At 37.9% G+C, this 27,256-nt stretch overlaps 1 protein-coding gene across 2 annotated transcripts in view; it reads right to left on the minus strand.

Moving 5' to 3' along the window:
• Window positions 1–219: 219 nt before the first annotated feature.
• LOC106113002 (cytochrome c oxidase assembly protein COX16 homolog, mitochondrial) overlaps window positions 220–27,256 on the minus strand; it is a 49,345-nt gene continuing 22,308 nt past the window's right edge. Inside the window, exons 3-5 of one of the 2 annotated variants that reach the window (XM_055793811.1) lie at window positions 14,800–14,862; window positions 923–965; window positions 220–602 (exon numbers count right to left, since the gene is read on the minus strand). In XM_055793811.1, the coding sequence (XP_055649786.1) occupies window positions 586–602; window positions 923–965; window positions 14,800–14,862 (123 nt within the window). In that variant the 3' untranslated portion in view covers window positions 220–585. The remainder of the gene's footprint in view (window positions 603–922; window positions 966–14,799; window positions 14,863–27,256) is intronic. The other variant, XM_055793810.1, reaches the window with a different exon arrangement.

The following is a 27,256-nucleotide window of genomic DNA, read 5'->3' on the forward strand; positions in this document are numbered from 1 at the left end:
AAATTGTTCATATGCCTGTGGAGCCCCTTCCAAGCCTAAGAGTCTGAAGTCATGCAGGGGCTCCCTGAAGGAGCATTTATCTGGTCACACACATCCAGATGACAGCACTGTTGTTCTCATTAGGATGACAACTTGTGGTACTGACAAGTGACTCCTGACATGTTATTCTTTGCTGAAGCATCTCAGTTTTGAATCACAGGGATTGAAAAACAATGAATATTCTCAGCAGAATAATCAGCTGGTTTTTTAATGGAGATTTCATATATACAGCCTGTGGAACTCTGCAAAAGGATGCAAAGAGCTTCACATAATACAGTGCCTTTTGGATTGATCTTAAAGTTACTTATATATATGCTGGCATAAATTGCCCAGCGCAATCTCCCTCTCCCATGTCTGTTCCTGACACTGGATCAAAAAATAAATTAAGACAGTCCAGCCTGAGACTTTTTTTTTTTCCCCAGAGGCACCAAAGCAGGCTTGCTCAGTCACTCTGTCTTGAGACGGGCAGCCTCCCGCCGTTGCTTCTGAACAGCCCTGGAATCTTCCCACAGACGGGGTCCTCTGATGTTCTCCCAGTTATCCAAGTCAGACTTCTCCAGCTTCTGCACACAAACAGCAAAAATATCAGTGTCACTTTGACAACTCCATGATTTAAAGTATGTATTATTCTGAATTTTTTTTCTTTTTGCACAGGAAACTCAGTATCACTATTGGGTTGAAGAACTTTCACATATCCTGCAAAAGAAGTTCAACATCAAGGAAAAAAAAATATAACAGGAGTTATCCATATAGCTACATAAATGACTAGGGTGGGCATTACTGCATCTGCTTATGAACAGATAAATAACATGTAAGGACAGGAAGCATTACAGCATCTGAACGAGACCAAAGATATCTTGTATTCACTTCTTTCTTCTCTCACCTTGTTTTCCAGATCTGTTCTTCAACTGCAAGCCTGCCAAATACTGAAGTGGTAGGAGTGATAAGCATTGGTAAAGTTCAAACAGAAGATCAGTAATTAGCATCCTGTCAGTACAAATAAAAAGCATACCAGAAAAGATGAATTATCCACCACAAAGAGAGACAGTAACAGTGCAATCCACTTCAGTCCATGTGGTTTTAACTTGAGACAAGGTGTGCGATGATTTCTGCTGCCTAGTTTCCTATGGCACCCACTCACTGATTCATGCATGAGATATGCTAAATGACCAAACTGTCAGATACTTAAAAACTATCTAGATTTTAATTAACTCCTTGCCTATTCCTATCATCTCCACTCAGAAGTACCAACAATTGCAGTATTTATCTAGCCTTAGAAGTGTACAAAAATGAGGAACAGGCACCTTGCTGACCTCACCTACCAAGTGCTGCTGTTGAAGAACACAAACATAGGCCGCATCTTCATAGTACTACTAGCAGAAACATACAGGTCTCTTCCCAGCAGACACAGACCTCAAGACTCAAGTATCAGCCTGTGGAACAGTACATCGAACACACTGGGGCTCTGCCAACAGAAGACTGAGGAGGGGGTCTGCACCACTACCATAACCAGGGCTGCTCTACGTGGTACTAAACAGGGTGATACCACATACTGTTAATGATATGTACTGCAGTGGGATCTAAACCTCTGATTTATGATCAGGGCCTCATCTCAGCAAATGCTGTAAAAATACGTCAGAAAATAATTAATCCTGCCCTCAGCCTGTGGTCTAATTTGCCTACTATCAATCATCCAAATAAATGGCAAACACCAAGGGACTTGAGTAATAGTCGCAGAATGATTCAACAGCTTAACAAAATAGACCTTCTGCTATTAGTTCATGTTATGTACAAGTTTTCTGCCACTTCTACAGTTGAGGAAATTGCCTCGAGGTTAGTCAGGTATCAAAAGAAACTAGGCAACATTCAACAGAAGATACAGGAGAACACATGCACAAACACAACAGACTTTCACAACGTAGAGGCAAATGATTTTTTTTTTATGCAGTAGAGTTGGCATGGGTCTCTGAAGAACTGTCTTCACTACTTCATACATCTTATGATTAGCTGGCACTTCATTTTAACTGGAAGGGATCTGAGCTGACATAGAAAGAGGGAGAAGGAGAGAAGGTAACCATCATCCTATGCAGCAGTGACTATCTACTCTGGTTGCAAATTAAGAATATAACATCCGATTCTAATAGAAACTTCAAGGAAACTACACTGAAAATAACCTTGTGCTTTAACAGAAGGGAAGCATGCTGATTTTATTAAACACAAAGGTATCACACAGCTGTGAGGATCTAAACTACTTCCAAAGGTGCTCAGCTCCCAAATTCTGAAAAAGAACCAACTTCTGAAATTTATACAACAAAACTTGTAGTAACTAAAGATAGGCTATATAAAGAAGTATATCAAAAGACACAGGCATACTAGAGATCTTCACCAAAAGTTCCTATTAATCTGCCTCTGGAACTTCACAAAGGCTTTTCAGAGAGGAGGCTTGTCCAAAACAGGAAATATTTTAAAACTATACCATCTAAACAAACCAGTACAAGAAACTATTTTGACAGTTTCTAACAGAAATCATAAAGGTACCTGGAAAACACACTGTGATTTACTGACAGAATAAAACAACCAAGGGCTATGTACAATGAATGGCATCGCCTCAAACTGCAGAACAGATGAGACGTATTGAGTTAATTTTTGTCAATTAAAATATAAAGAGTTAAAGATTCTAATGAATACACAGAGACACTGTATTTTTATTTTGCAATTCTCATTATATTTATAGAGATCATTAATATTTTGTGTCACATATAAAGATAGTGTTTGATGCCTTGCTGCAATTCTGGAAGATAGCACCTTCCCTACTGGCACATGACAGTATTTGCTAAAATTAGTAGTTTACAGGACAGGTATCTTTTCAGTCATCACAAGGCAGCATGATTACACCATACAGTTTTCTAAACTGATGTTAGCAAGTTTTGAAAGAACAGAGTACTCCTATTGCACGTGGATAAGGAACATCACCAGTGAAAGGGGACCCAAAAATCTGTTCTTCAATGCTCTCCTACTGCTTAGCTATTTTTATATGTATCTACCTGTGCTGATACAGTTAATTTTCTTCATAGTAGTTCGTATGGGCTATGTTTTAGGTTTGTGCTGAAAACAGTGTTGATAGTACAGGGATGTTTTAGTTACTGCTGAGCAGTGCTTACGCAGAGCCAAGGCCTTTTCTGCTCCTCTCCTCACCCCACCAGCGAGTGGGCTTGGGGGGCACAAGGACCTGGGAGGGGGCACAGCCGGGACAGCTGGCCCCAGCTGACCAGAGGGATATTCCATACCATATGGTGTCATGCCCAGCATATAAGGATGGGGGAAGAAGAAGGAAGACAGGAATGACATTCAGAGTGACGGTGTTTGTCTTCTCAAGTAGACATTACGCATGATGGAGCCCGGCTTTCCTGGAAGCGGCTGAACACCTGCCTGCCCATGGGAAGCGGTGAACTAATTCCTTGTTTTGCTTTGCTTGCGTGTGCAGCTTTTGCTTTACCTGTTACACTGTCTTTATCTCAACCTACAAGTTTTCTCGCTTCTGCCCTTCTGATTCTGTCCCCCATCCCACCCGGGGGAGTGAGTGAGCAGCTGTGTGGGGCCGTTGCCAGCTGGGGTTAAACCACAACAGCCTCACATACAACTATACAAAACTTAACCTTTTTGCTTGGTCACTGACATGAAAATTCTTACAACAGGATCACCTCAGAATAAATGGCTACATTAAATGTAGGCCAAAGACGCACACGTAGCTACATTTTAAAGTAACCTTACTGTTGAGAATAAGACCAAACTTACAGTCCTATCAATTAGAACCGCACAAGCTGCAAAGTCACAAAGCTCCTTCACACTGCCTGAACTGTGCAGTGAGAATCAGGCAAGCAGATAGTTCTGATCTCAGATGAAGTCAACCTCTTTCATTCTGTCTGGCTGGGTCTTTTTAATTTCTTATTCCTTTTTTCATTTTAGCTACCTGGATCCTGGCCACCTAACTTCACGAGAAGATCACATACAGACGGTAAACTACTTCCAGTTTATAGTAAATTGAAATCCGTATGAACTGGCTGTCTATAAACCCAAAATCTTTTTCTCCCAATTCAAATGTACTAAATAGTCAATCATCGGAGACTACAATGAAATGTAATCAGATCAGACCAACACTACTTTTCCTGCTTGTCTCAAATAGCCCAAAGGATATTGAAAATTAGCTGTTTAAAGTAATATCAGTGTAGTCCATTAAATCTACCGATTCACTTCCTAAATCAGCTAAACTGTCTCTTAAAAGTACAGGACTGACAGAAGTTGTAAATTCAAGAAAAAAAATTCAGCTATGCAGACAGGGACAGTGAACAATAAAAAAAAAGTTCCAACTGTTTGCCATACACTTGACTTTTAAGATTTTTGTTAAACAGCTTGCCTAGTGCAAAGGTACTAATAAGGATGTAAAGAGATCTCCACTTCTTAATTGCTGGCTCAGATGCCTGGTTCGATATAAAAATAAAAGCCATAATACTCTGTCAGCCTTAAAATAACATACAATTTAAAAGAGTTTGAATTCTACTGTTGCAGAACAGTCTTCATGCCACAATAAACAAACTGAAATCTGCAAATTCATTTAAAGCTACCGGTTCTCAGGCTGAGTTAATTCAAGGTGGTCACTTGCAAAAAATGTGTGGCTTTAGTCTCTGTTTTCCACATGTGAAAGGAGGGATAAGAAAATCCTGTTTACTTTACAGCTTGACGCAATATATTCTTGATGAGCACCACTGAAAGATATTGCTGAAATTCAGAGAGACAATTATTTCCCACCATTATAGAAAGAAAACCCATTTGCGGATAAAAGATGAGCCAGGGAAGAATATCCTCACAGCTGAAAGATGCAGTCAAGGAAATGCGTTAAACCAGTCTGGTTTTGTAAGGATGTCAAAACAGCCTGAAGACTATAAAAGATACATTGAGGAACTCTGTGATGATGTATAGAAGCAGAGGTGCCAAATTAAGGCTAACATTGAATCTGATGTCTTGTGCATGACTGAAAATTGTAACTTTACTATTAGTAACTTAACTATTAGTTACTATTACTGTAACTAATATGGCCTTACAGGTTTTTTTCAAAAACTCTTTCCCAGAGCCACCTTTTTGACATCTCATTTCCTTAATATAAACTTTGTGCTACTCATTTTGTTTAGGATGTGACATAATTTAATAGCTGAGATTAGTAATTTAATGATCTGTGATTTAATAGCCCGCAATTAGTGATTTAATCCTCAGATTAAAAAGTATTTTTTACAACTACAGAAAGTTTAGTTTTATGTTATTAGTATATAAGCAAGTCAGCAAGCAGCATGCTATGTCTAGAATAAGGGGGGTTTGTTAATTAAGGGAAGAAATGGGGTTTAGTGGTGGGGTTTTTTTGCTTATAAGCATCCAGAGAGCTGCTTCTCTTTTTGGCTTTGCCGAGGACTGGAAAAAAACGCAGTGATGAAACCAACAGAGGTTTTGTTGCTTACTTCAGTGGGATCAAATACCATTCATCTGTGGAGAACTGGTTTAAGACACTTTTCCCATAGTTTATTTTCCCTTTAATTATGCCAATTTAACACTATGTGGGGCTGTGCCCCAATCAGAAAAATGAAACAGATTAGGAAAACAAATAGATGCTGTTTACAAATGAATGCTATTTAAGCATAAGACTATGGAAACACTTGAACTGGCACAGCTGAAGGAATCATTGGGTGGAGAGAACAGAAACATCTTCAAGTGGCTATGTTGTAAACGATGTGTATCAAGGAACTGCACCACCAATTTGTCTGTACATCATTTTCCCAATTTGAAGAATGAGAACAGGACTTGTTTCCATCTCAGAGGTGTCATAGAGTTTAACTGACGTTCGTGGAGTGCTCTCATAGTTTTGTGTGAAGACACTATAGTGATAAAAATTACTCAGTAGACCACACAATTACAGCACCCAGTTAAAACTACATGGTTCTACAGCTTCAAATTTTTAAAATAACAGAAAATAACATTAGGCAGATAGACTGCCATCTAGGAATCAGGGTTTGCCATGATTTCCTCTCAACTGACAAGCAGTTCCCCTTCTTAAAATGAAGAATGTCTTAAAAAACACATTAAAACTAAGATGATAAGCCAGTGCCATTTATGCATTACACGTGCAGATCATCCAAGATGGACTTCTCGTTCCAAAGGATTCACAAGCACTATGGGTAAAGTCAAGAAAACTCATGCATGGGCCATTTACTTTCAGCTTATCTTCTTTTCTTGAGCAAAAACAAAACTCTGAAAGATCTAAGATAAAGAATAGCATGAGTACAAGAACACACCAACATCAAACACCCAAAATTCAGCAACTGCCACTTTTAATTAAGCAATGAAGTATATTTAGGATAGTTTTCATTTCCCTTGTATAAGGAAGTTTTATGAAGCTATAGTTAAAGTGTCCCAGAAAGAGGAATGCTGCTTATTAAGGTTTATCTCTGAATTTACAGCTTGAGAGACCTAGCCAAGTTAATATGACCAAGGAGTTTCCCAACTTTGAGAGCTCCATCTTGCCAACTTCGTATCCTAACAAACTGTATAACAGTATGTCCTACTTACTGCAACAGAACCCTCTAGAAGAAGCGCAGCCAGGGACAGACTGTTGAGATGTTTGCAGGACCTTTTTCAACTACATAAAGGTAAGCTTGGCTTAAGGGAATATGTGATCTTTTACAGTGCAGGAGTGCTGTAAGAGCAAAAAAGACAGTTCTGCGGCTGGTAAGAGCAGCACATGGATTTCCACAGCATGTCCCTGTCTGGAGCCCACAAAAACCTCCTGACACCACAGAGAAGGTTTATTTCAAACATCTTGCTAGGACGGTGACTTCCTGGAAATGTTGACAATTTTTTTTTACTTTGCACATATAAAATCTGGCACAGTATGTCCTTCTAGTAATGATAAAAAGATACTATAATAAGAAAAGAAAGAGGTGAACAAGGACCAAAATATATTAGACCCATGAGTCACACATGGTGTTTTTCCTTCTGAAGAGATCTGAAAAATAAGCTTTTACAGCATTCTTATATGAGAGGAAAAAGCTGTGATGAATATCACAGTGAAGGGCTAAGAGATTACCAGAACAAGAAATGATCAGTTGCCACTATAAAACTACAAACAGAAGTGTGTGGGCATAAGAAAAGAAAAAAACCTAGAGAATGTTTATCACAATAATGTCAAATCAAAATTAAATCCAGGCCATTAAATAAATACCTTAAAGTAACCACTCTCCTTCAAATCATCAGTCAACCTTATTAAGTAGTCGACCCTTTTGAACTGGTGAGTTAAACCTTCTGCCTCTCACATGCTGCTCCTCTATCCTGGCCTCAGTTAGTTCAGGTAACATTCACAGAGTTAGCGTAGTTTAGGACTTTTGTTTCTGATCTACACTTTCCTGATGATTTTCCACTCATCTCTTTCCAGAACTTGCTTGTCAATTTATATGCTGAAACAGAATGCTTTTCCCTGTGTAGAAACTATGGTTTTGGCTGAAGGTTAACCGAGCAATGTCAATCCTTTCAGCCATTAATAGTTTTTTCAGTGACATCAATGGCTACTGTTTGATTTGTGCTGTTGCACAGATTTCTCATAGAAAAAAAAATCCTCCTGTTTCTTCTCTGGAGCTAACAACCCCTGTCTATTTGATGAGGACAATAATATGAGAGTTAGTCCCCCACTATATTGCCAGCGACAGTAAAGCAATACTGCTGAATGCAAAGTACCCAAATAACTTGCAAATAAATCTACTTTCATTCTGTCAGAACCAATAGGTCTTTGAAATCAAATCAGAAAGACTTCTATTTGAGAAGGACCAAGACATATATCTAAATTTTACAAGAACAAAAAGGAAGTTTTAGAAGGTAAGGTCTGGGGTCTTTCTCTGGTTGGAGGGGGAGGGTATTTTAGTTTTGAAGTGCATCGTGCTTAAAGACTTTCTTTAGGGTCTAAAAAAAAAAAAAAAAGACTTTTAGAAAATCACTGATTTTCACATTAGAGCTGTAAGATGGCAGAGCAGGACACTGGCTTTCCAATGACTTGCTGGGAAGATGGTATGAACAAGATGAAGTATTACACACTGAATTGCCAACATATTTCCCTCAGCTTCTGAACTTCTCAGTGATATCTCCAAGCTATACTCAGGCAAAACTCAAGTTGTACCAGATATGCGATTAAGTCAGGGGTTGAAACAGGAGTTTTCCTATAAAATTTTTTAAAGTTTTATTATTTAGTTAAAAGTGTGCAAACTCCACAGTGAGCATCCATCATCATCCTGCACCTCATTTTTCCTTTTCATCAGGAAGCTTCTTAGGGCAGTGACCCACTCTCTGACAGTAACTTGCTACTGCAGAGTACATTTGTACACAACAGTTTGAGCATTAAATAAAGAGGAGCAACAATAATTTGAAAAGCAAAGAACATGCGAAAATCGTGTAACAAACTTTTAAAGTATTTCAAACAGCCTGCATGTCCATGTGGGCATCACCTATAAGTACACTGGCAGTCACAGAATGTTCCAGATAGTGTTTATAAAATTGGCCAAAAAAAAAAAAAAAAAAAAGAAAAAAGCTAGGCAAAACAAATGGAGGATATTCTTGCCAAAAAGCAGCCACTTTGCCTGGTTGCTGAGACAAGAGCTTCCTTTAAAACTATCTGGTTTGCTGTATCCTCTTCAGAGGCAGTCAATGAGAGGAATGTATACAGCCTCAGCTGTGTAGCTAAATTCCCATACATTATCCTGAAGTTACCTCAGAGGTATTTCATACCAAAGATCTAGCAATTCCCCACTGGGGGCCCATTAATATGACACAAGTGCTTAACATTTCCACTAGTCAGCTGCATAAGAAAATGTTCCCAATACCGCCTGGTAGAAGCTAGCAGCATCTCTTAGGACAATAAATGAAAGAATTCAGCCACGCTGTATGGATGCCACTTCCCTGCTGAAACTTTTTTTCTGTGACTGAGACGACACACAGTGTTGGCCCTAACACGGTAGGAGTTGGTTGGTTCCTCTCAGATTATAAAAAATTCACACAGGGAGAGCAAGCAGGTACAAAGGATTCTATTTTGGAGAGAGGACAAAGGGCGAAGAGATTGTTTGTAACAGGCATTTGTATGTCCTGACCACGTTTGCTGTTAGACTGCACTGTTCACTGCCTCACTTTGTTTTACATCTACGAGAAATCAGTATCTTCTTATGGGATAAGAAAAGTTCAAATGCCACACACATGAAACAAACAGCTCGCAGTTAAGAAAAATCCTGTGCAAACAGGTATGTTATAAACATGACCAAGAAAGAATTTACTCTCAAGACCATTTTACATGTGAATAAACTGAAATGCAAAAAAGTTCACTCATTCCAGACACAACCTGGCAGACAGTTGGAATTTAATGGCTAGGGTGGACAACACACTGACAAACAGGAGAGCACAGAGGGGATAGAGTCATTAAATGGGGAAAGAACAATACCTCAACCTCGTTTAGTGTCACAACAGTCACCAAGGAGGGATTTTTTTCCCCAACATCTTTGTCATCTCTTAAACAGCTCAAGTTATTTAGCCACTAGTATCTTCACAGACAGTGAAATAAATAAATTCAATACACTAATCTGTTAGTTCTTAAACAACAAAATTGGTAATCCTCTGGTACTGATCGTGGCAGCAACAAGATACTTGCAGATTTCAACTAATAGCATTCAGGAATTACCTTCCTTCTAGAGCAGTCCTCATGTCCACACACTTTGATCCATCTATTTAATACTATAAATTACTATGTTACTATACTGTCCCTTCCTGAAAAAAATGTTTTGTCCATTCTGCTGGCGCTAAAATCCCCAAAGTTAAGTCAAATGAGCGTTAAAGTGCCTTGAATCTTTTTTTAGAATAGCTTATTCAAACCTTCTTTTACTTTTAAGACGGTAAATATACAGGTTATACTCCCAAGCAACCCTCCTCTTTACCTTCTTTTATTTTTTTAACTGACCTCAATAAACATTTTAATACTGTAATTACAATAGTTTTGCTGTAACTCTCAGGACAGACAGTTGCACAACTTTTGTCCACAGCTAATGTTGACCTATGATTCATCAAATGACAAGAAATAAAAACTGCTCAATATTCATACACTTTAAGTCAAGAAAGCAGCATTCTCCAGACTACTCACTGACAAGTATATTCCCTCACTTATGCCATTCTGAGTCCAACAGCTTGCAACCAGCTGAAGGAAAGCTTTAAAAACCTTTATAGTTGATGTTCTGAAAGACAGAGGACCCATTTGTCTTGTTGTTGTGTTCAAATGATGTTCCCATGTACTAATAATGGAACTTACTTCTAATTTTTGTATCTTTGCTGCAATAAAAAAAGTCTTAAATTGCTAGCACTTTCTTCTTATGAAGGTATTTATATACAACTAAGATTCTTTTTGGTACCTTTAAAAAGATCTAAATCTTTACATTTCTTTTAAAGCATTTTCTTGAGACCAAAGTTAATGTATTCAGCCTCTTCTGCAACCTACCCCATTTCTAAAGCCCTGTTCAAAATGTAGACACCAGCATTAGATCCAGTATTTCAGAACTAGCCTCATCAGTGCTCCACTCAGACGTAAATTCACCTGTTCCTACCATCTAACATTCCTGTTTATACCCAAAAAGACTGAATGAGCTCTTTGTGCCACCGCATCACAGTAGGAGATCAATCTGAATTATTTATTCACTGTCTCCTCAATCTTTTCCAGAGTTGCTGCTTTCCACAATGCAATCCACTCTGGCCTGCATTTCCAGTTTTTTTAAAAAATATCTTGGGTTACTTTAAAAGGTATTTGCTCATTTAATGGGCCCAGCTTACCAAGTAACACAAACAGCGCTCTGCCCCTGCCTTGCTATACTTTTACTATTTCAATACTTTCACATCACTTACACATCAGTAATAATTACACAATTTCTTCCATACCCCTGAAAAAAAGTACTTGATATTGCCCAGATATATCCCAAATCTCACAGAACACTTAAAAATACCACCTTCCTGCCCAGTGATGATGTCCAGAGAACCCTCATTCCCAGACTGAGATTTTCAGCAGCCACAGAAGTCTTCCAAGCATTTTCCTGGAATTCAGATATAAACCACCAGAGCCTAATAGATATTAAATAACATCTTGTTTGGTTATTAAGAAGTTTGGAAGTACATCCCTTGTCTCTTCTGATTTGAATACAAAGGACTGTTTTCTCTGAAAATAAAAATATATTTTTTTAAATGGTGCTACTTTGCAAATGTAGCAAATGCAAACTCATGATCTTACATCCTCATTATTTTATTCTTAGTTTGGTGCAACACCATCCTCTTACCCAGATCCTTGTCAGCTTACTTATCAGACAACTCTCTGATGTCCTTACTGTCTTTTATCAATCTTCTCTGCTTTGTAACTTCTCATTTACTGTTTCCATAGCAATCCTTCACATTTCTTATCTATTGTGATATTTTTTTCCTGTGCCTTCAATTGCCATCGGTTCCCATTGGATATCACACATTTGATTCAAACTTAACTGATTTTTCCACTGTAAAATTTTTAATAAATTCTTCTTAAAGATGTTTTTAATTGCTTGAAAAACCCTAAAGAACAAGGCTTTATTTGGGGGTCTGATGTTACTAAGGCTGGATTTTTTTAGTGTGTACTAGACCATTAATTTCACAGAAGTACAGAAAGGAAATGCTAGAATAAGGAATGTTATTTTGAGATTGCATTTAAACCCATGAAAAGGAATGTACTGTGATTGTTAAACATCCACGAGAATGTCTTTCACTCATCAATCAATTATTTTATTCCCCTCTTTCAAACAATATTTTTGTGCTTTCTCATAAAATACTCTAGGCTTTTGGCACAGGTCAAACACTTGACATTTTTTACAGTGTGCTCTACAAGGCCCAGTTCAGCAGAAGAACTACATTCACATTAGTACCAGTGTCACTAGTGGACAGAGCCATGATTTATTAGGCAAAGGGGAGCAGCAAGGACTAATTGGCCATATGAGGACACCTAAGTGTGTGAGAGGAATGCAAAAGAGAAAATGCATGCAAAGGTAGCTTGCTCCTCTGGCATGTCCCAAGGCACAAGATAAATGGCATTATTAACAGATTTGAGATATAAGAAATGCAGTATAAATTACACATGTGAGTTCTTTCTTCCTCAAAATAGTATCCTGGCCTGTCATACTCCTATATGAACTCAAGTAAATTTTGCATAGTTTGAGAAGATATAACTTAGTAGATCAGAAGACAAAAAAATGTCTTTATGTTAATTTCCTCACAGCAAATAGATTATATCTGTGATTACAACTTTTTTCATCACCACCACAACAATGGGGACAAAATGCAGACTTAACATACCTGAAATCTCAGAAATGCCTTTTTGTTTTGGAACATGCCTATAAAAGGTTTATGTTTATAGCTATAGCATCGTGTATAGCAGAAACGATGACATTCTAGAAGAATTCAGTATGTATTCTATGTACACTTCAGTAATGACAATAAGGTATTTTTAAAAGTCTTAGGGAGGGCCAATGGACATTTGCATGCATCAGGCAACCATGCTTCAAAAGAGCTGGCTTGGTATCCTCAGTAACAGCTGCAGATATAATGCTAATAACATTGTAAAATAAGGCTTTACATATCAAAACAGCAACCTTTTTTTAACTGCCCTTGATCTCTTATGATACCATATTTAGTAACAGCCACCAGTGTAATCCTCCAATGTGACCTATATATAGAATGAGAAGATGGTCTTAAGAGCTGTATTTTAGACAAGTGGAAAAAAAAAAGGGGGGGGGGGGGGGGAACCCCACCTCAAACCTCCTAGCCTGGAACACATGGGGTCCACAGAAAACTACTCTCCTAAAAGTCAGCTGTAACTCAGAGATTGCTTAGATTTTGTTCACCAGAATACAGAGGTAACACTGACTAAAATTGTCACAAACTCAGTGTGGAGCCTGTACAGTACCTGCATGACTGCTGGTAGTTCCACAAGTTTCACTGAAGCAAGAAATTAATATGCCTAATGCTTGCAAGTTGGTGCCCATAGCAAAGAACACATTGAGATTAGAGTTCAAAACAATAATCTGAATTATTTTAATTATGTGGAAATGCAAATCCATTTGTTTTGTTGAAGTGGTCTGCCATCTGTAACACCCAAACACACAAAACCCACCACTTTGGAATAATTTTGGCCTGGGAACTCTCTGCAGTTTAGCTTAAGAAAAAAAAAAAAAAGATTGCTTCTGTCATTTCTGTCCATCAGGAAGGAACCTCATTATCCAAGTAGGCTTGTAATATGTTCTTATGCCAGTTGTATTTTATTACCATTGATTTATCCATAAAGCTAATGCAATTATGGCCATCTAAATATTATCCTTCAACTATTTACTTATTTTCTGGAGTGAAAGCAAGGCATATCTGAATACAGATCAGTTGATTTTGAGGTTAGTGAGTTAAGCAGAGAGATGTGGGTCATTTTACTGCTTGTGGTTCTTTCACATAAATCAGAACAGCCTTACAGTATATTCTACGGAAAGTGAGACACAATAATCCCAGAGACAATCAGAACTTAATGGATTCATACGTTTTGAGTTTCCACTGAGGCCTTCCATATGTACTCTGGGATCAAATCTTTTTATTCCCAACAGCACAAACCACAGTCCTTTGTAGAAGGAGGACAGCCCAAAACTGTCTGCAGTAATTGCAAAAGACTATCACAAACTTGGCAGGTAGGCAGATGTGAGAAATTAGGCATATGAAAATACAAAAGGTAGGTTGTTGGGGCTTTTTTTCAGACAAATCACCAAAGAGTAATATAATAGAAAGGTTTTATTAGCAAGGCCATGTACTGCTGTTTGGATACCTAAGTATGAGAGCTATAGGTGCAATCAAGCTCTTCAAAGCCTTGTGACAGAAATGTGATACAGGAACAAAAAGAAAACCTGTGTTAAACATAAAGACCACAAAGATAGATAAAGTGTTAGCTAGACATTTGATCCAAATTTTAAATTTTAAATCCAAATTTAATTTTAAAACATTAAAAATTATCTTAAATAGCTTTATTCTTTGTTTCTGGATACAGGGAAGCTTTGTCCAGTTTTCCTAACATGGGTTTTTGCAGGCCTGAAGATTTATGAAACTCTGGATATTGAACTGGCTAAACCAGCCATTTTGGAGCTCAGTAATGTTTGAAGAAAATGGATTGTTGAGGAAAGAGTGAAATATTTCTCTATAAAATTTTCTGAAATAGTGAAAAGGAATGGCAGTTGTTTAAAAGGTACACTCAAGTTGCAGAAGCAAGAAATAACAGAAAGCACATCAAGCACACTGTTCTGTAATTTGGTCTAAAGGTCATAAAAACTCATGCAATAGAGGTGCAGACATATGTATACATATTCTGTCTAAGGCCAACATCAGCTCTATATTTATAGACTAGGTTAACCACAGAAACAGCAGAGCTTATTTGTACCACTGTACTTGGCACCTGGACATCAAAGTAAAGCTGTGTTCAGAAAGAAGCACTGCATGTTCAAAACCTTTCTTTACATAAAACCTTGTTTTTATTGGACATCAGTGAGTCAAAGGCAGATGGCTGATCTAATTTTAGTTAGGGACAGATACAACCCACCAGCGGCCAGGGTAATCAAGGGTAGCCAAGGTTATGAGCCCCAAGCAACGAATTTATTTTACCTCATATTCAGATTCCAGTGTCACAGTGTTCTGTTTTAATTTTTCTTTCAAAGTTGGATCAACCTGCAAGACAAAAAAATATACAGGAAAAATGTTTACTTTTAAGAATTTATTCTTTTTTAAGAAATCTTAACCTCAAATAGACTAAATATTGGTACATATAAATTTTCCTCTCCTCTAAATAAGTTTATGTGCTGTTTGTTCAGATACCAGGATGATGAACACAGTACAAGAATTGGGCAGAAAAGAGACAGTCAATAGCCAAACTTTTAGAATAAAAAAGGAAGTACATTTGTAACTAGCCCTGCACTTGCATTACCTTAGATACCTGTATCTGTAACCGTTCAGTTTGAAACTGTTGAACTAAATGAAGCCTTAAACAAATGAAACAAGACCAACCAAGAAAGAGAAAACTGTGATCACATTACATATTTCACTCCTGAATGTTGTGTTCAGTGAATGGGTATACAATATGTTTTCCAAAGTCTAAGCATGAGTCAAACTTCCAATTTGCTGGTGAACACACAACTCTTTCCTAAATTTGATTCTGTACCGACAATGCCAGTGATTCCTGCCACCTTTCAGAGAAGTTTGTTCAAAGTACAAATCTAAGAACAGACGTGTCAGTGAACCACAGCAATGTGTTCCATGTTTTAACTTCTGAGCCCAGAAAAAGTTACATTATCCCTCCTCTTTGCTAAGTTAACATCTGTCTCCCACAGGCCTAAGAGTAGAAGCAAAGGAGAAAAAGATAATTAGCATTCTTCATGCTTAAGAGAAAGCATTTTATTTCTCCTCAAACAGACAGCCATGTAAGCAGTATTCAGACATAGCCTTTAGGCTAATCAAAATATTAAATAAATCTACCACAAGGAAACATTCTCATTTCAGACCTTAAATACAAGTGTTAAAGAAACCAGATTTTTAAGGAGACTGGTGATGTGTTTAACTCCACATCCCTGGTACACTAGTCCAATTATCACTAGTTCAGTGAAGAAAAGTTGTTAATTCTTAATTTGCTTCTTCTTGACCTGAATGAAAAAGGCTCACTTATCCTCATCACAACCAAGCTCAAATGTCTATGAACAGTCTAGAACAGAAAAATGAGGGAAGACATAGAGCATGCCTGGTTGATGAAAAGATCCACCTTCAGATTCTGCCCCAATGCAAGCTCCTGATCCTCAGAGGTACTTAAAATACACACCTACTATCTGTATTGATGGGAATTGCTTGAAGAATGTCCCCAGGCCATAATGTTCCTCTTGATTACAGATACTGCCTGCTAGTTAGTATGCAGCCTCAGTTCCTAAGGATGCTCAGACAGGCAAGTCTAATACCATCTGTGCATGGCCAGAGGTTTGATTTCCGTATCTGATCAGAGATCTGGCCATAGAAATACAGGCATTTGCAATCTCCAGACTCATTACACTTGGAAACTAAGCCAAAACATCTAAAATGGTTAAAATTTGTATAGGATACAGCTCCCACCTTCTCTGTAATAAAAAAAAAAAACAAACCCTTGTAAAACAAGGCACTGTCTGCACTGGCCCTCTACATCAAATTAAAAAATGAAATGCTACATCTCTCTGCCTTGGAATTCAAGGCCTCCATAGAACTGCCCCTCATTAAAGATGGATTACCTCTCTTATGTGACCAAGACCTCCACCAACAGCCATGCTTCATTAGAACAATGAACCCATCCATCACATGTGCAGAAATGCAAACTCTTTGGGCAGCCAGACAGGCTTTGGAGCTTGTTTTCACAGAGATAAGAGTGATCGTGGACCTCGCTGTATCCAGAACTAAATGCAAACAGTATTTGTTACGCTTGGTGTTCTCGCAATACGCATATGGACAAGGGGAAATAAATGTTCCAGCAAGTAAAGAATCAAGAGTTTTATTTCCTCCTATGTTTTCCCTGCATTTAATAATAAGGCACCCAAGATAACACGGCTGGAGCAGCATTTTTACTTAATTAACCACAGCTAGAATTTACCTTAAAAAGACAGCTCAATAGTCCATTATCAAGTTTTATTTCTGCATTTTTTAGTGTGTTTATTTAATGTGTGGTATTTGCATGACCACATTTGTATAAGGTAAAGGGAAACAGGCAGTGAAGTTACTGCTGCTTCTCCCCTCTTCCAGGCCCTTCTGCCCGCAGATTTCCTCATATCTTCATTCCTCCCTGCCTGCACAAAGGGAAAAAACTAGCCAACACAGAGACACAGAATCCCTGTACTCATAACTGTTTGATGCTGTAGCTTTGATATTGACAAAAATGCAGAAATGAAGGAGGCTAGCTGAAATTTCTCAGGAAAAAGTTATCCTGTAAATAAGAAAGAAAGGGAAATTGCTTCTTCTTTAGAAGCAGGAATTTCAGTCTGCAAATTAACTTACCAAGAAAGAGTAGTTAAACACTGTTTCGAGGGTTTAACACATCTTAGTAAGCTCTTAATATTTAACATACAGGCACGTGAAAGACTTAGGTCCACTCTGCAAAACACATTATTTTGCCTGAAGTTCCACAAAAAAAAAAAAAGGGGGGGGGGGGGGCAAGTATATATTCCCTCTTATCTTTATCTTTTTTGCTCCCTACATACTTGCCCACATAAAATAATTTAAACATACTTGACTGCACAGAAATCAAGTCATCTGCACATTCTAAAGCCTTGATTACAAACTCCTGCTTTTCAGTTGCCAAATGGACACAGGCAGGTTACAAATTGTTTTCAGAACCAATATGGCAGTTTAGAAAAAAAGAGTATTATAAAGTTCTGTTTCCACAGCGTTGATACGATGCTGCGCTATCTTTGCAATATCACAAGAACAAGGAAAGGAAAACAGAACAGTGCTATTTTCATTCTGAAAAGGCAGATAAACATCAATAGGAGCCATGATCACAGATCATAACCAAGGAACACTTAAAATGGGGCAGAGACAGGAAAATGCCCGTGCTGAAGTGGTAGCTCCTTTGTATTACATATCTGCCACAAGATCCAAATACAAACACATACATTTTGCTTCCATGATGACTGCTATGCCAATACAAATACAGCCAAATGAGCTAAAAGTATTCAGCTATGTACTGGAAATGAATAATCAGCTAAATTATGAATACAAATCTCTCTTAGTAAGTATGATGGAGGCAGCAGACAAAGCCCAAATGCTGCAACAGCCTGGCAGTGTCCTCTGTACCATTATTTAGGAGACAGGAAGAAACAGAAAACAGTATCTCATTACACTAGAGGATTCCTTCTCAGGTAAATTCTCAGACGCTCCTTTAAGATCCATTTAAAGTCAAGCTTAGTCTCTAAAGACGGAATTTAAAGATGAGTGAACTTACAATTTCAGCATAACTCCACATTAAATTCTTACTCCAAAACTACTGAAACACTTGATGCAAATATCCAGACAGTTTTCATGAGATGCCATTTGCAAGGCTTTGAAACCAATACTGTAAATAATATTTTTCAAGGGTTTACTATTTTTTTTCTGGGTGCGAGGTATTGGGTTGGTGGGTTTTTTCTCCTGTGTGGCACTTGCAGCAAAAATGAAACATTCTCAGAGTATTTTGCACTATGTAGGCTTATTTCATATTAACAGCAATCGGAAGTGCAAAGGCAGGTACATAGGCAAATCTCAAAAAAAGGTTTGAGAACGAAGTTTTCAAATTAGAATTTTGTCACATTTCACATTCCACTGTTCCTGCAGATATACCCTTATTTAACTTCAAAAGGTTCCCAAAGATACAGACTTAAAAAAAAAAAATCTTAAGATGGCTAAAAGTAATAGGAGTTAAGCACAAAAATATTCTTATAAACCTTAGTAGCCAGCTACTTGAGGCTCCAAGTACCTAAAAACCTTTTAAAATGTGGCTGCCGCTCTCATCGGAAGGCTGACATTTCGTTTTTTCAATTAGCACCCGGAAAGAATTTCTAGGTGGGAAAAAAGGTGCACCTCGGGATGCAGACAAGGGGCATCCATCACTTCAGAAGCAAACGGGAATACCTGGTGCTCGCAGCCCCTACCAAACCAGCAATTCCTCAGTGCACTGTGATAGATTGTTGGCCTCTCTATACCCGCATCAGTAAAGGGAAATTTTTCCTTGTGACACAAATATTTCTGGTACAGTTATAAACCTAACTGTGCTGCTACTAAAAAAAAATCTCTAGCTAACAATTTTGCATTGATCCTCAGTGACCACAGTTCATTTCAGTTCAGAAGCAAATAATACAGACAGAGAGCGACTGTGAAATTTGTGAATGTCACTACCTCCAGGATATGCAAAGGATAGTACTTCTACAAAGGAACCCAAAGAACACCATCACCATCCCCTTTTGATGGTCAGAGGAATGCAACAGCTCTCTTGTGAGGAAAGGCTGAGAGAGTTGTGGTTGTCAAGCCTGGAGAAGAGAAGGCTCCAGGGAGACTTGACCACAAACTTTCAATACTTAAAGGCAGCTTGTAAGGAAAATGGAGACAAACTTCTCAGTAGGGCCTGCTGTGATAAGACAAGAGGTAATGGTTTTAAACTAAAAGAAGGTAGATTTAGACTAGATAAAAGGAATGTTTTACAATGAAGGTGGTGAAACACTGGAACAAGTTGCCGAAAGAAGTTGTGGATGCGCCATCCCTGGAAACATTCAAGGTCAGGTTGGATGGGGCTCTGAGCAACCTGGTCTAGTTGAAAATGTCCCTGGCTGTTGCAGGGGGATTGGACTAATGACCTTTAAACGTTCCTTCCAACCTGAACTGTTGTATGGTTCTATGAAACACAGGAATACAAAGCAGATTAACAGTGTCACTCCTGTTCAGCATTCAGACAGGAGCAAGTTGATTCCTCTTCAGATTCTCAGGGTAGCATCTCAGCAGTCCACAACATATGTATGCCCAGATCTGCAATTCAAATAGCCCACACAAGCCGTCTCTCAGCTATAACCACTATTATTTATTCGTCCACTTACTATTTGTGGCCATGGGTTTTAGTGCAAACCAAGTGTAAAATATATTACATCTTTTCAAACTAAGGGTTCAATTACTACACAAGGAACTGTCAGGAGATAACCATGTCATGAGAAGAGAGCTGTGCTTTTAACAGTCTCCTCTCACATAAGTCAGTGCAGTAAGTTGTATACTTGTGTCCAGAGACTGGCACATACTGGCCAAATATTTGTATGCCAAAGTCTAACAAAACTTTCCCTCTAGCAAGCATTTCCAGAAGGTGGCAGAAGGTGTTTCTACTCTGAAACTAGGTAGTTATTTTTACTAAAACATGAGTATCCTTTCCAGCCCTATCCTCCCACTGAGAATGATTTCAGCTTTTACTTCGGAAATGAGGAAGGACAATGGCTTGAATGTCATGAACTTGAATTAAGCTTTTCTTTTTTTTGGTTGTTTTTTTTTTGTTTTTCATCTGCTCATACCAGCATAAATAGATAGGACAATTCTCCTACAGTATCCACAACACAGAGTCCACAAAATGACTGTTTATATGAAATCTGTCATTTTGTTCACCCCACCCATTTTTTAAATTTAGAGTAAACCAGAACCCCCAGTTCTGGCTCTCCCAATAGAGTATCTTTTTTGAAAACATTTATCATATCCCTAACTCCTCTAAATGGAAAATCAGCGATCTTGCGTGGATCAGTCCATTTTAATCTTCTTGAGAAGACTCCCATAAATTGTTACAAAAGCCTGTGTCATAAATATTCCAAATTGTGGTTTATGAGCACAGTGATAAGCTGCAGACAAGAGAGGATAAATCCCAGGACTCAGGAAGTGCAGTGTAAACTACAGCCAAGCTGACTGCCATTCTACTTAAGGAATTAACAGAACAAAGCTTGTAAAGGTTGTAAAGTACAACAAAGCTTGTAATTATGCCAAACTCTTTGGCATACAGTCTTTGGTAACAGAGAAAGGCAAGGCAAAACATATCAATTCATGCAACTTCATTCACAACATCCTTTAACTACATTATAAATAATATTTAATACATGAAAAAACACTTAGATAAGGCTACTTTCTTCACTGCAAGTGTGGTGAGACACTGGAACAGGCTGCCCAGAGAAGCTGTGGGTGCCCCATCCCTGGAAGTGTTCAAGGCCAGGCTGGATGTGGTTTTGGGCAACCTGGTCTAGTGAAAAGTGTCCCTGCCCATGGCAGAGGGGCTGGAACTAGATGAGTTCCAAGGTTCCTTCCAACCCAAACCATTCTATGATTCTGTACTGCATACATGTGGATAGGAATACTTCTGAACACTGGGGAGACATCTGAGACTAGATGCAAAACCTGGCTTTGTGTCCTTTGACTGTTGCCTAAGATGTGCATAGAATAGTAAGTTAAAAAAAAAAAATAAAATTCATCCATCCTCTGACAGAAATCAATGCAGAAATTTCCAAAGGAGCAATATAAAATCTTATTACAGCAGCAGTTCTCAGACTTACAGTACATGGTGCACCAGTGATATCTTGAAATCCAAAGCTTCTACTTGCTTCCAGATGGATCAAAAAAACACCTAAAATCCCAAACTCTGGACTGTACATTTTTACATGATAATGCCATGGGAAATGCAATTAAGTTAAAGGCTAACATGATGACCAAACTATCCCATTCAGCAAGCACTTAAGCACATCTAGATTTCTCATATATAAGATCATCATAGCTTTCAGTTCTGAGTAGTACTCAGGCATTTACTCAATGAATTGGATGCTTTTGCATCCAGCTGGATCTGCAGGTTCATATTTATTTATTTGATCTATAAAACATAACTTAGTGCTTTAAACCTTGGCTCTGAGTACACTAGCATAAATTTCATTTCACAGGAAAATTCAGTGCAAGAACTGTTGCTTCTAGTATAAAATAAAATATTCCAATAGAGGAAAGAACCCATAAGGCCAGAACTAACAGCAAGATCCTTGGTGGTTTTGAAAGGTCCCCCAAGGAAAAGCAAATTTTGCTGCATACATAAAGATGAACCAGTTCGAAGCATAGATCCAACCATAGCTCTCACCTTACAGTCAGGATGGTAAAGCTCTCCAACAAAGATCTCAAAGCTGACATTTCTGAGCTTTGCTACGTCTTGGTTTCCCTTGCAACCCAACAGTACAAAAGGAGGAACTTGCTAAGTATTCTGTGCAGTTTTTCCCAAATTTCCTTTTTACTTTCTTCCAAACAAGAAAAAAAAAAGTGTAAGCTCTCCAGGTAAAACAGATAGAACATGCTGAAGATCCATGGTATAAATAACGCAAGAGAGGCAAGAGTGGTTCAGACCAATTTACTACCAGAGGATATAGTGCATTTATTTATCATCACAGAAAAGAGTGAAAAGTAAGGCTATAGCACATTCTTTCCCGTGAGCCAAAATGTGGATCACTGGTCACAAAAGTAAGATTCTTAGCCTTGGAACAAGAGTTGCAGTACTTGCCAAGACAGTCATCACAAAACATTGACAGAGAAAACAGCAAGAGGAGGAAGTCGCCTATTTTAGAAACATTAAAAGACAATTTCTCAAGGTGCCTTTGTAAAGTCTCTTTAGTATGCTATACCTGTCCTGCTACAGCCACTTAAACTTCCTGAAGTACAAGACAAACTAAACACCCTTAAGGTATCAGTTCAGAAAAAGGAAATGTTATATAAAGCCATACTTTACAAATGCCTTTTATTCTCCTTAACAGGTGGGTATAGTTTAAGAAAAATTAATGAAATTTACTAAAATATTTTAAGTTCTTAAATATCAGTTTCATCACACCTTAACTTACACGTGAGCTCTTTGCAATGTTTTAACAAACCTCTCAAAATTCCTGATAATGGGTCTGCTGTTAATATATATATTTGACATTTACATTTTCAAATGCATTTTCTGTAGATTTCAGTTAACCCATCACCATGTTATGTAGTCACTATTAGTACAGCATTAAACCAATGTATGCCAAAGGGAAGTCCGGTACTAATATGAAAAATATTTCCTTAATTTAAAAAACTCCTTCATTCAGAATCATGTAATCTTTATTGGCAAAAGCAAAAGCTTTTACTTTGAATAAAAGGTGCACAAATACAAAAGGAACTTCAATAAAATATCTTGAATATTTACTAAAGATTTATTTGACCCAGATTACAGGGTTAATTGGTTCCATCTACTCCAACTTTCTGAGACTAATAGACATATTACTGAAAGCACACCTAATGTGTATGTAAGGACTCACACAATGTGAGGCTGTGATGCCAGTATTTAGGAAAAAAAACCCACCTTTTTGCCTCTAAATGGAAGATACTTGATAGCTAGAAATAATAAAGACAAAATATTTTTTGATGCAACTCCTACAGAATCAACATTTTTTATCATATTTTAAAAAGATTCCTTTTTAATGGCTATGTACCTACTATGCAAGTTAAAGCTGGAAAACCAGTGCAAATATAGTTTAAGCTTTTCCTTATTGCTCCCTTAGCCATATCCTAACTCTGGACAGAATCAACCTCTTTGTGCTAATTCTGAAAAACAGAAAGGTTACTTAAGTTTCTGTTAAAAAGCAAGTAACTTCAAGAGAGAAATCATGAATTTGCAGTTGAAGCCCGCGTGCAAGCAGTCTGTGCTCCTCTCACCTTAATTTTCCATTGCTGTATTAGCAGACAGAATAGGTAGGGTTGGAGAGGGTGCCTAACGAGGAGTTCTGTACTTAGCAGAAATACCTGTGTTCAGGTGTTCACCGACTGTCCAATTAGGTTCCTTCTGGTAAACTAGTCTTGGTAGCAGCTTGCTTTAACAGTATAGCAAAACCAAAGGCACCATACAATATTTAAACTGCTATCTTTCACTTGGTGTATCAGTTCAGAAACACAAAGGAATCCATTTCAAGGGAAAAGTCTATCTCATAGGAGACCAAACCTTAAAGCTTCAATAAAAGCACTGAAGCTTCAATAAAACAATAAAAAAACACCTCATCCAAAAAACCCAACCAACCAACCTTCTCGTGTAGGAACAGAGAGAGTCTGATTCTTCAAATGTCACATAAACACCTAATACAGTTAAAAGAATGCACAAGCACACTTACAGATTAGGAATGCTTTCCTTAATCAACACCTATAAATATATATGCATTTTTTTCTTTTCTAAATGTGTAAATTTGTGACTAAGATCTGTCCTGAGCCATGTGAAAATATACTTGCTACCCTCACAAACAAGTCCTGTTTTCACAAACAACCAGCAAGAAAATAAACATTAAAATTTTTGCTGACTCAAAATAATCAACAATATAAAACAAAAAGTCTGCTGTTTTAACCCTAAAAATTGATTTCATTTATGTTTTAAAATGTCATTCTGATTTACAATACAAATCTCAAAATCTTCTGTAAGTACTCAAATTTTGACTTTATGTATATTTGAACAGAAACAATTTTCAGAATTGAGTGTGATCTTACAAAAATTGCCTTCATTGTTCTGAAACTGCCTTTCTACAAATAAATTATGTATTGAGAAACCCCCAAATTACAAAATTCTAATAACTGTCATCCTAAATCTGCATGTGTTAAAGGAATTAACACTTCTCATTCTACAGGTCACATAGCATTTAAGTAAAAATATTTTCCACACTGACATCTAGTGAAGTTTTACAGTAAGCAAAAGCCTATTCTAATTCTTTGCACTTACAGAAAGCTATTCATCTTCCAAATTACCTTTAGTTTAGATTACTAGAATTTGCAACACATTTGTATATCATGTACTATCTTCTTTGGAAAGATGTTTTGCCCCTATTTTTAATAAATAACAAATTTACCTGTCAAAGGCTCAGACATTCTGACGGGTACATTAGAGAAAGTTATAACGATAAGGCCTGATGTAATCAAATTTAAAACATGAGTAGCAGAGTTACTGTTTTCCTATTATGCCAGATACAAGGCCTACACATCCAACATTATCAATTCTACTAAATTCAGTGGGAATTATGAATGCAAAAGATTTTAATTCATAGATTTTAGATATTAATAAGACAAGTCACGTCTCTTCTCCATGCAGTACCCTGAAAGCTTGTATTCCTACATTCTCTCTGTCACCAATGAACGTTCCCAGAGGTTCCTCTGGGAATACCTAAATTAGTCTCCTGTTCTGAATCATCCCACAGCTTATGCTTGGTAGGCTTTATGAAAAGCACACGCAGTCTTTGAGGGTGCAGAATTGGAGGGACTGTCAGGGAAAGCTTATGAATTTCTTGACCCCACAGCTGCCCATCTACTTGTGCAGGGAGAACGTACAACCTCAGGCATCTTCTTACCCTCCTTGACCTGTGCTCCAGGGAGGCAAGACATGATGTTGCGCCAGCTACAATGTTAATTTCAACACTCATTAAGGTTCTGAGGGCAAAGTCTCACTTCTATGCCTCATCAAAAAAAGGTAGTTAAGCAGCGCCTGACAGAAGATACAGGAAGTTCAGTGCTGACTCTGGGGAAAATGTATCACCTATTGAATCACAAGCAAACCTATAAATGCTTTCTGGGGTGGCAGATATTTGAAGACAGACAGATTATGCATTTTCCCCTCTCATTAGCAGTTTGGGCTCTACTTTTTCAGACTGATGCATAGCTGTAGTTTGCAACAGAACCAATTGACTTCAGCCTTCCTAGCCTCAAAACACAAAGGGGAAGAAAGGGAAGGTCCATTTAGACAGAGATCACACTTAAAATGGAAACAATCCATGGCAGAGGGTTTTCAACACTTTCTTGGTAAAAACTGCAGTGATCTACAAGTCTAGCAGTACAGAAAATCCTGATCTAGGGGACTGGGACTCCAGTACTTCTGTTTGAGCTTCAATCTGCTGACACCATGGCTATTGGCTTCCCAAGATGAGTCTGGAAAGCTAGATGTTTTCTGGTGCTTGAGGGAGATGAGGGGAAAAACAGCTGGATATTAAATTATGTTTTGGCTAAAAGCTGCCTGAAGCTAAATTACACACTTGTAATCACTTCAATTGCAAGGCAAAAATACCAGTAATTAATTGTGGCAATGTGACAGGATTTAAAGCAACTGAACAGAATTCTCAGTAGTATATAAAATGTAAAAATCTGAAAGCTATCAACATTTTACGTACTGAAATTAGTTCCACTTGCAATGGCATCAGAATGAGTTTCTTCAGTTAATAACCTTCTCTTCATCTGAATCTAATCTTGACAACAGAATTATGAAATAGAAAAATGTCTTCTGTTTAAAACAAGAAACTCTTAATACTTGTACTCTATTTTGTGTTTCATCACAGAGAAGCTCAATAATCTGAGGTAAAGCTGCCAGATGTCCAGGTTCCTCCAGACACAGCCCTGTTTTTCCACACAGAAATTCTGTCCTAGCAAAAAAAGACAAATTTGGCCATTTGCCTGGAATTTCCAGATGCTGGGCAGCATAGTCAGGTGGTACCTCTAATATAGCTGCTTGATCCATGGAAATCCTGGACAATATATATCCACCAGAACTTTTGTACATCTGAAAAAAGAGTTGCCTTGTGTGCAGAATGTACCTAGCATGCTTCCTTTACTGAGTACTTCCAAGAAAGACATGCCAGATAGGATCCAAATTCTCTTCTGAATTTCATGGACAAAAATACTCTAAGGCAATCTTCTAAGTGCATCCACAACTTGCATACACATATGAGAAAGTCAGAAGCATGCGTAGGGTCACCAAGGTATTTACTAGCTCAAGATAGGTAAACAGCAATGTGCACATATTTGTTGGTATACACATGTGAAGATTCATAACTAAATTTACGGGGACCTAGCACTTGGCTGCATAGCAAAATCTACAGCCTGAAGTAGATTTCTGGAATTAAAAAAAAAAAAAAAAAAAGAAAAAAACCCCAAACCTAAGAGATGATTCAGATGCTTAAGAAGGGGATACGTACTGGGTAGCAATTAGAGCAGCAGTAACTACAGACAGGTAAGATGAAAGGCTGCAGAAGAGTTTATAAGTACTAGACAAGTTTTCCTAAGATTTAAGAAGATACCTCACTCCAGTTAGGATTCAGTCATTATCCATCTCAGGGTGAGGCTGACCAGGTTCTGTTTGTCTGCTTGTTTTAAATTAAAAGAACAAATCCCTCATTTCAAAGAAAGAGCATTGCCCTGACAAAGGGGGCCCAGCTTCAAGACGTTTAGTATCAAATACTCATTTGATAAAAACACAGAAATTCTAAATGTCATAGAAATTAAAACCCAGGTTTCCCCTACTTCACATATATAATCTAAATACTAAGTCACAATCACATTTTCTTCCTCGTTCTTAACTATTCCATGCAGAGATGAGTTTTAAAAAGGAAAGCTGATAATGCCTGCAGTTCCAGGCAATCTACAAATTTACAGTTACTGCATGTTTCCCAGAGAAAGGAGATGTGCCTTGAAACTCTCATCCACATCCTGGGTACCTGCCCTCTGGCTGAACCAGCAGGTCACAGGAGGCATCCCTACTTTTACAGCCGCTTTG

The sequence above is a fragment of the Falco peregrinus genome, chromosome 1 (genome assembly GCF_023634155.1).
Source record: "Falco peregrinus isolate bFalPer1 chromosome 1, bFalPer1.pri, whole genome shotgun sequence".
Lineage (NCBI taxonomy): Eukaryota > Metazoa > Chordata > Aves > Falconiformes > Falconidae > Falco > Falco peregrinus.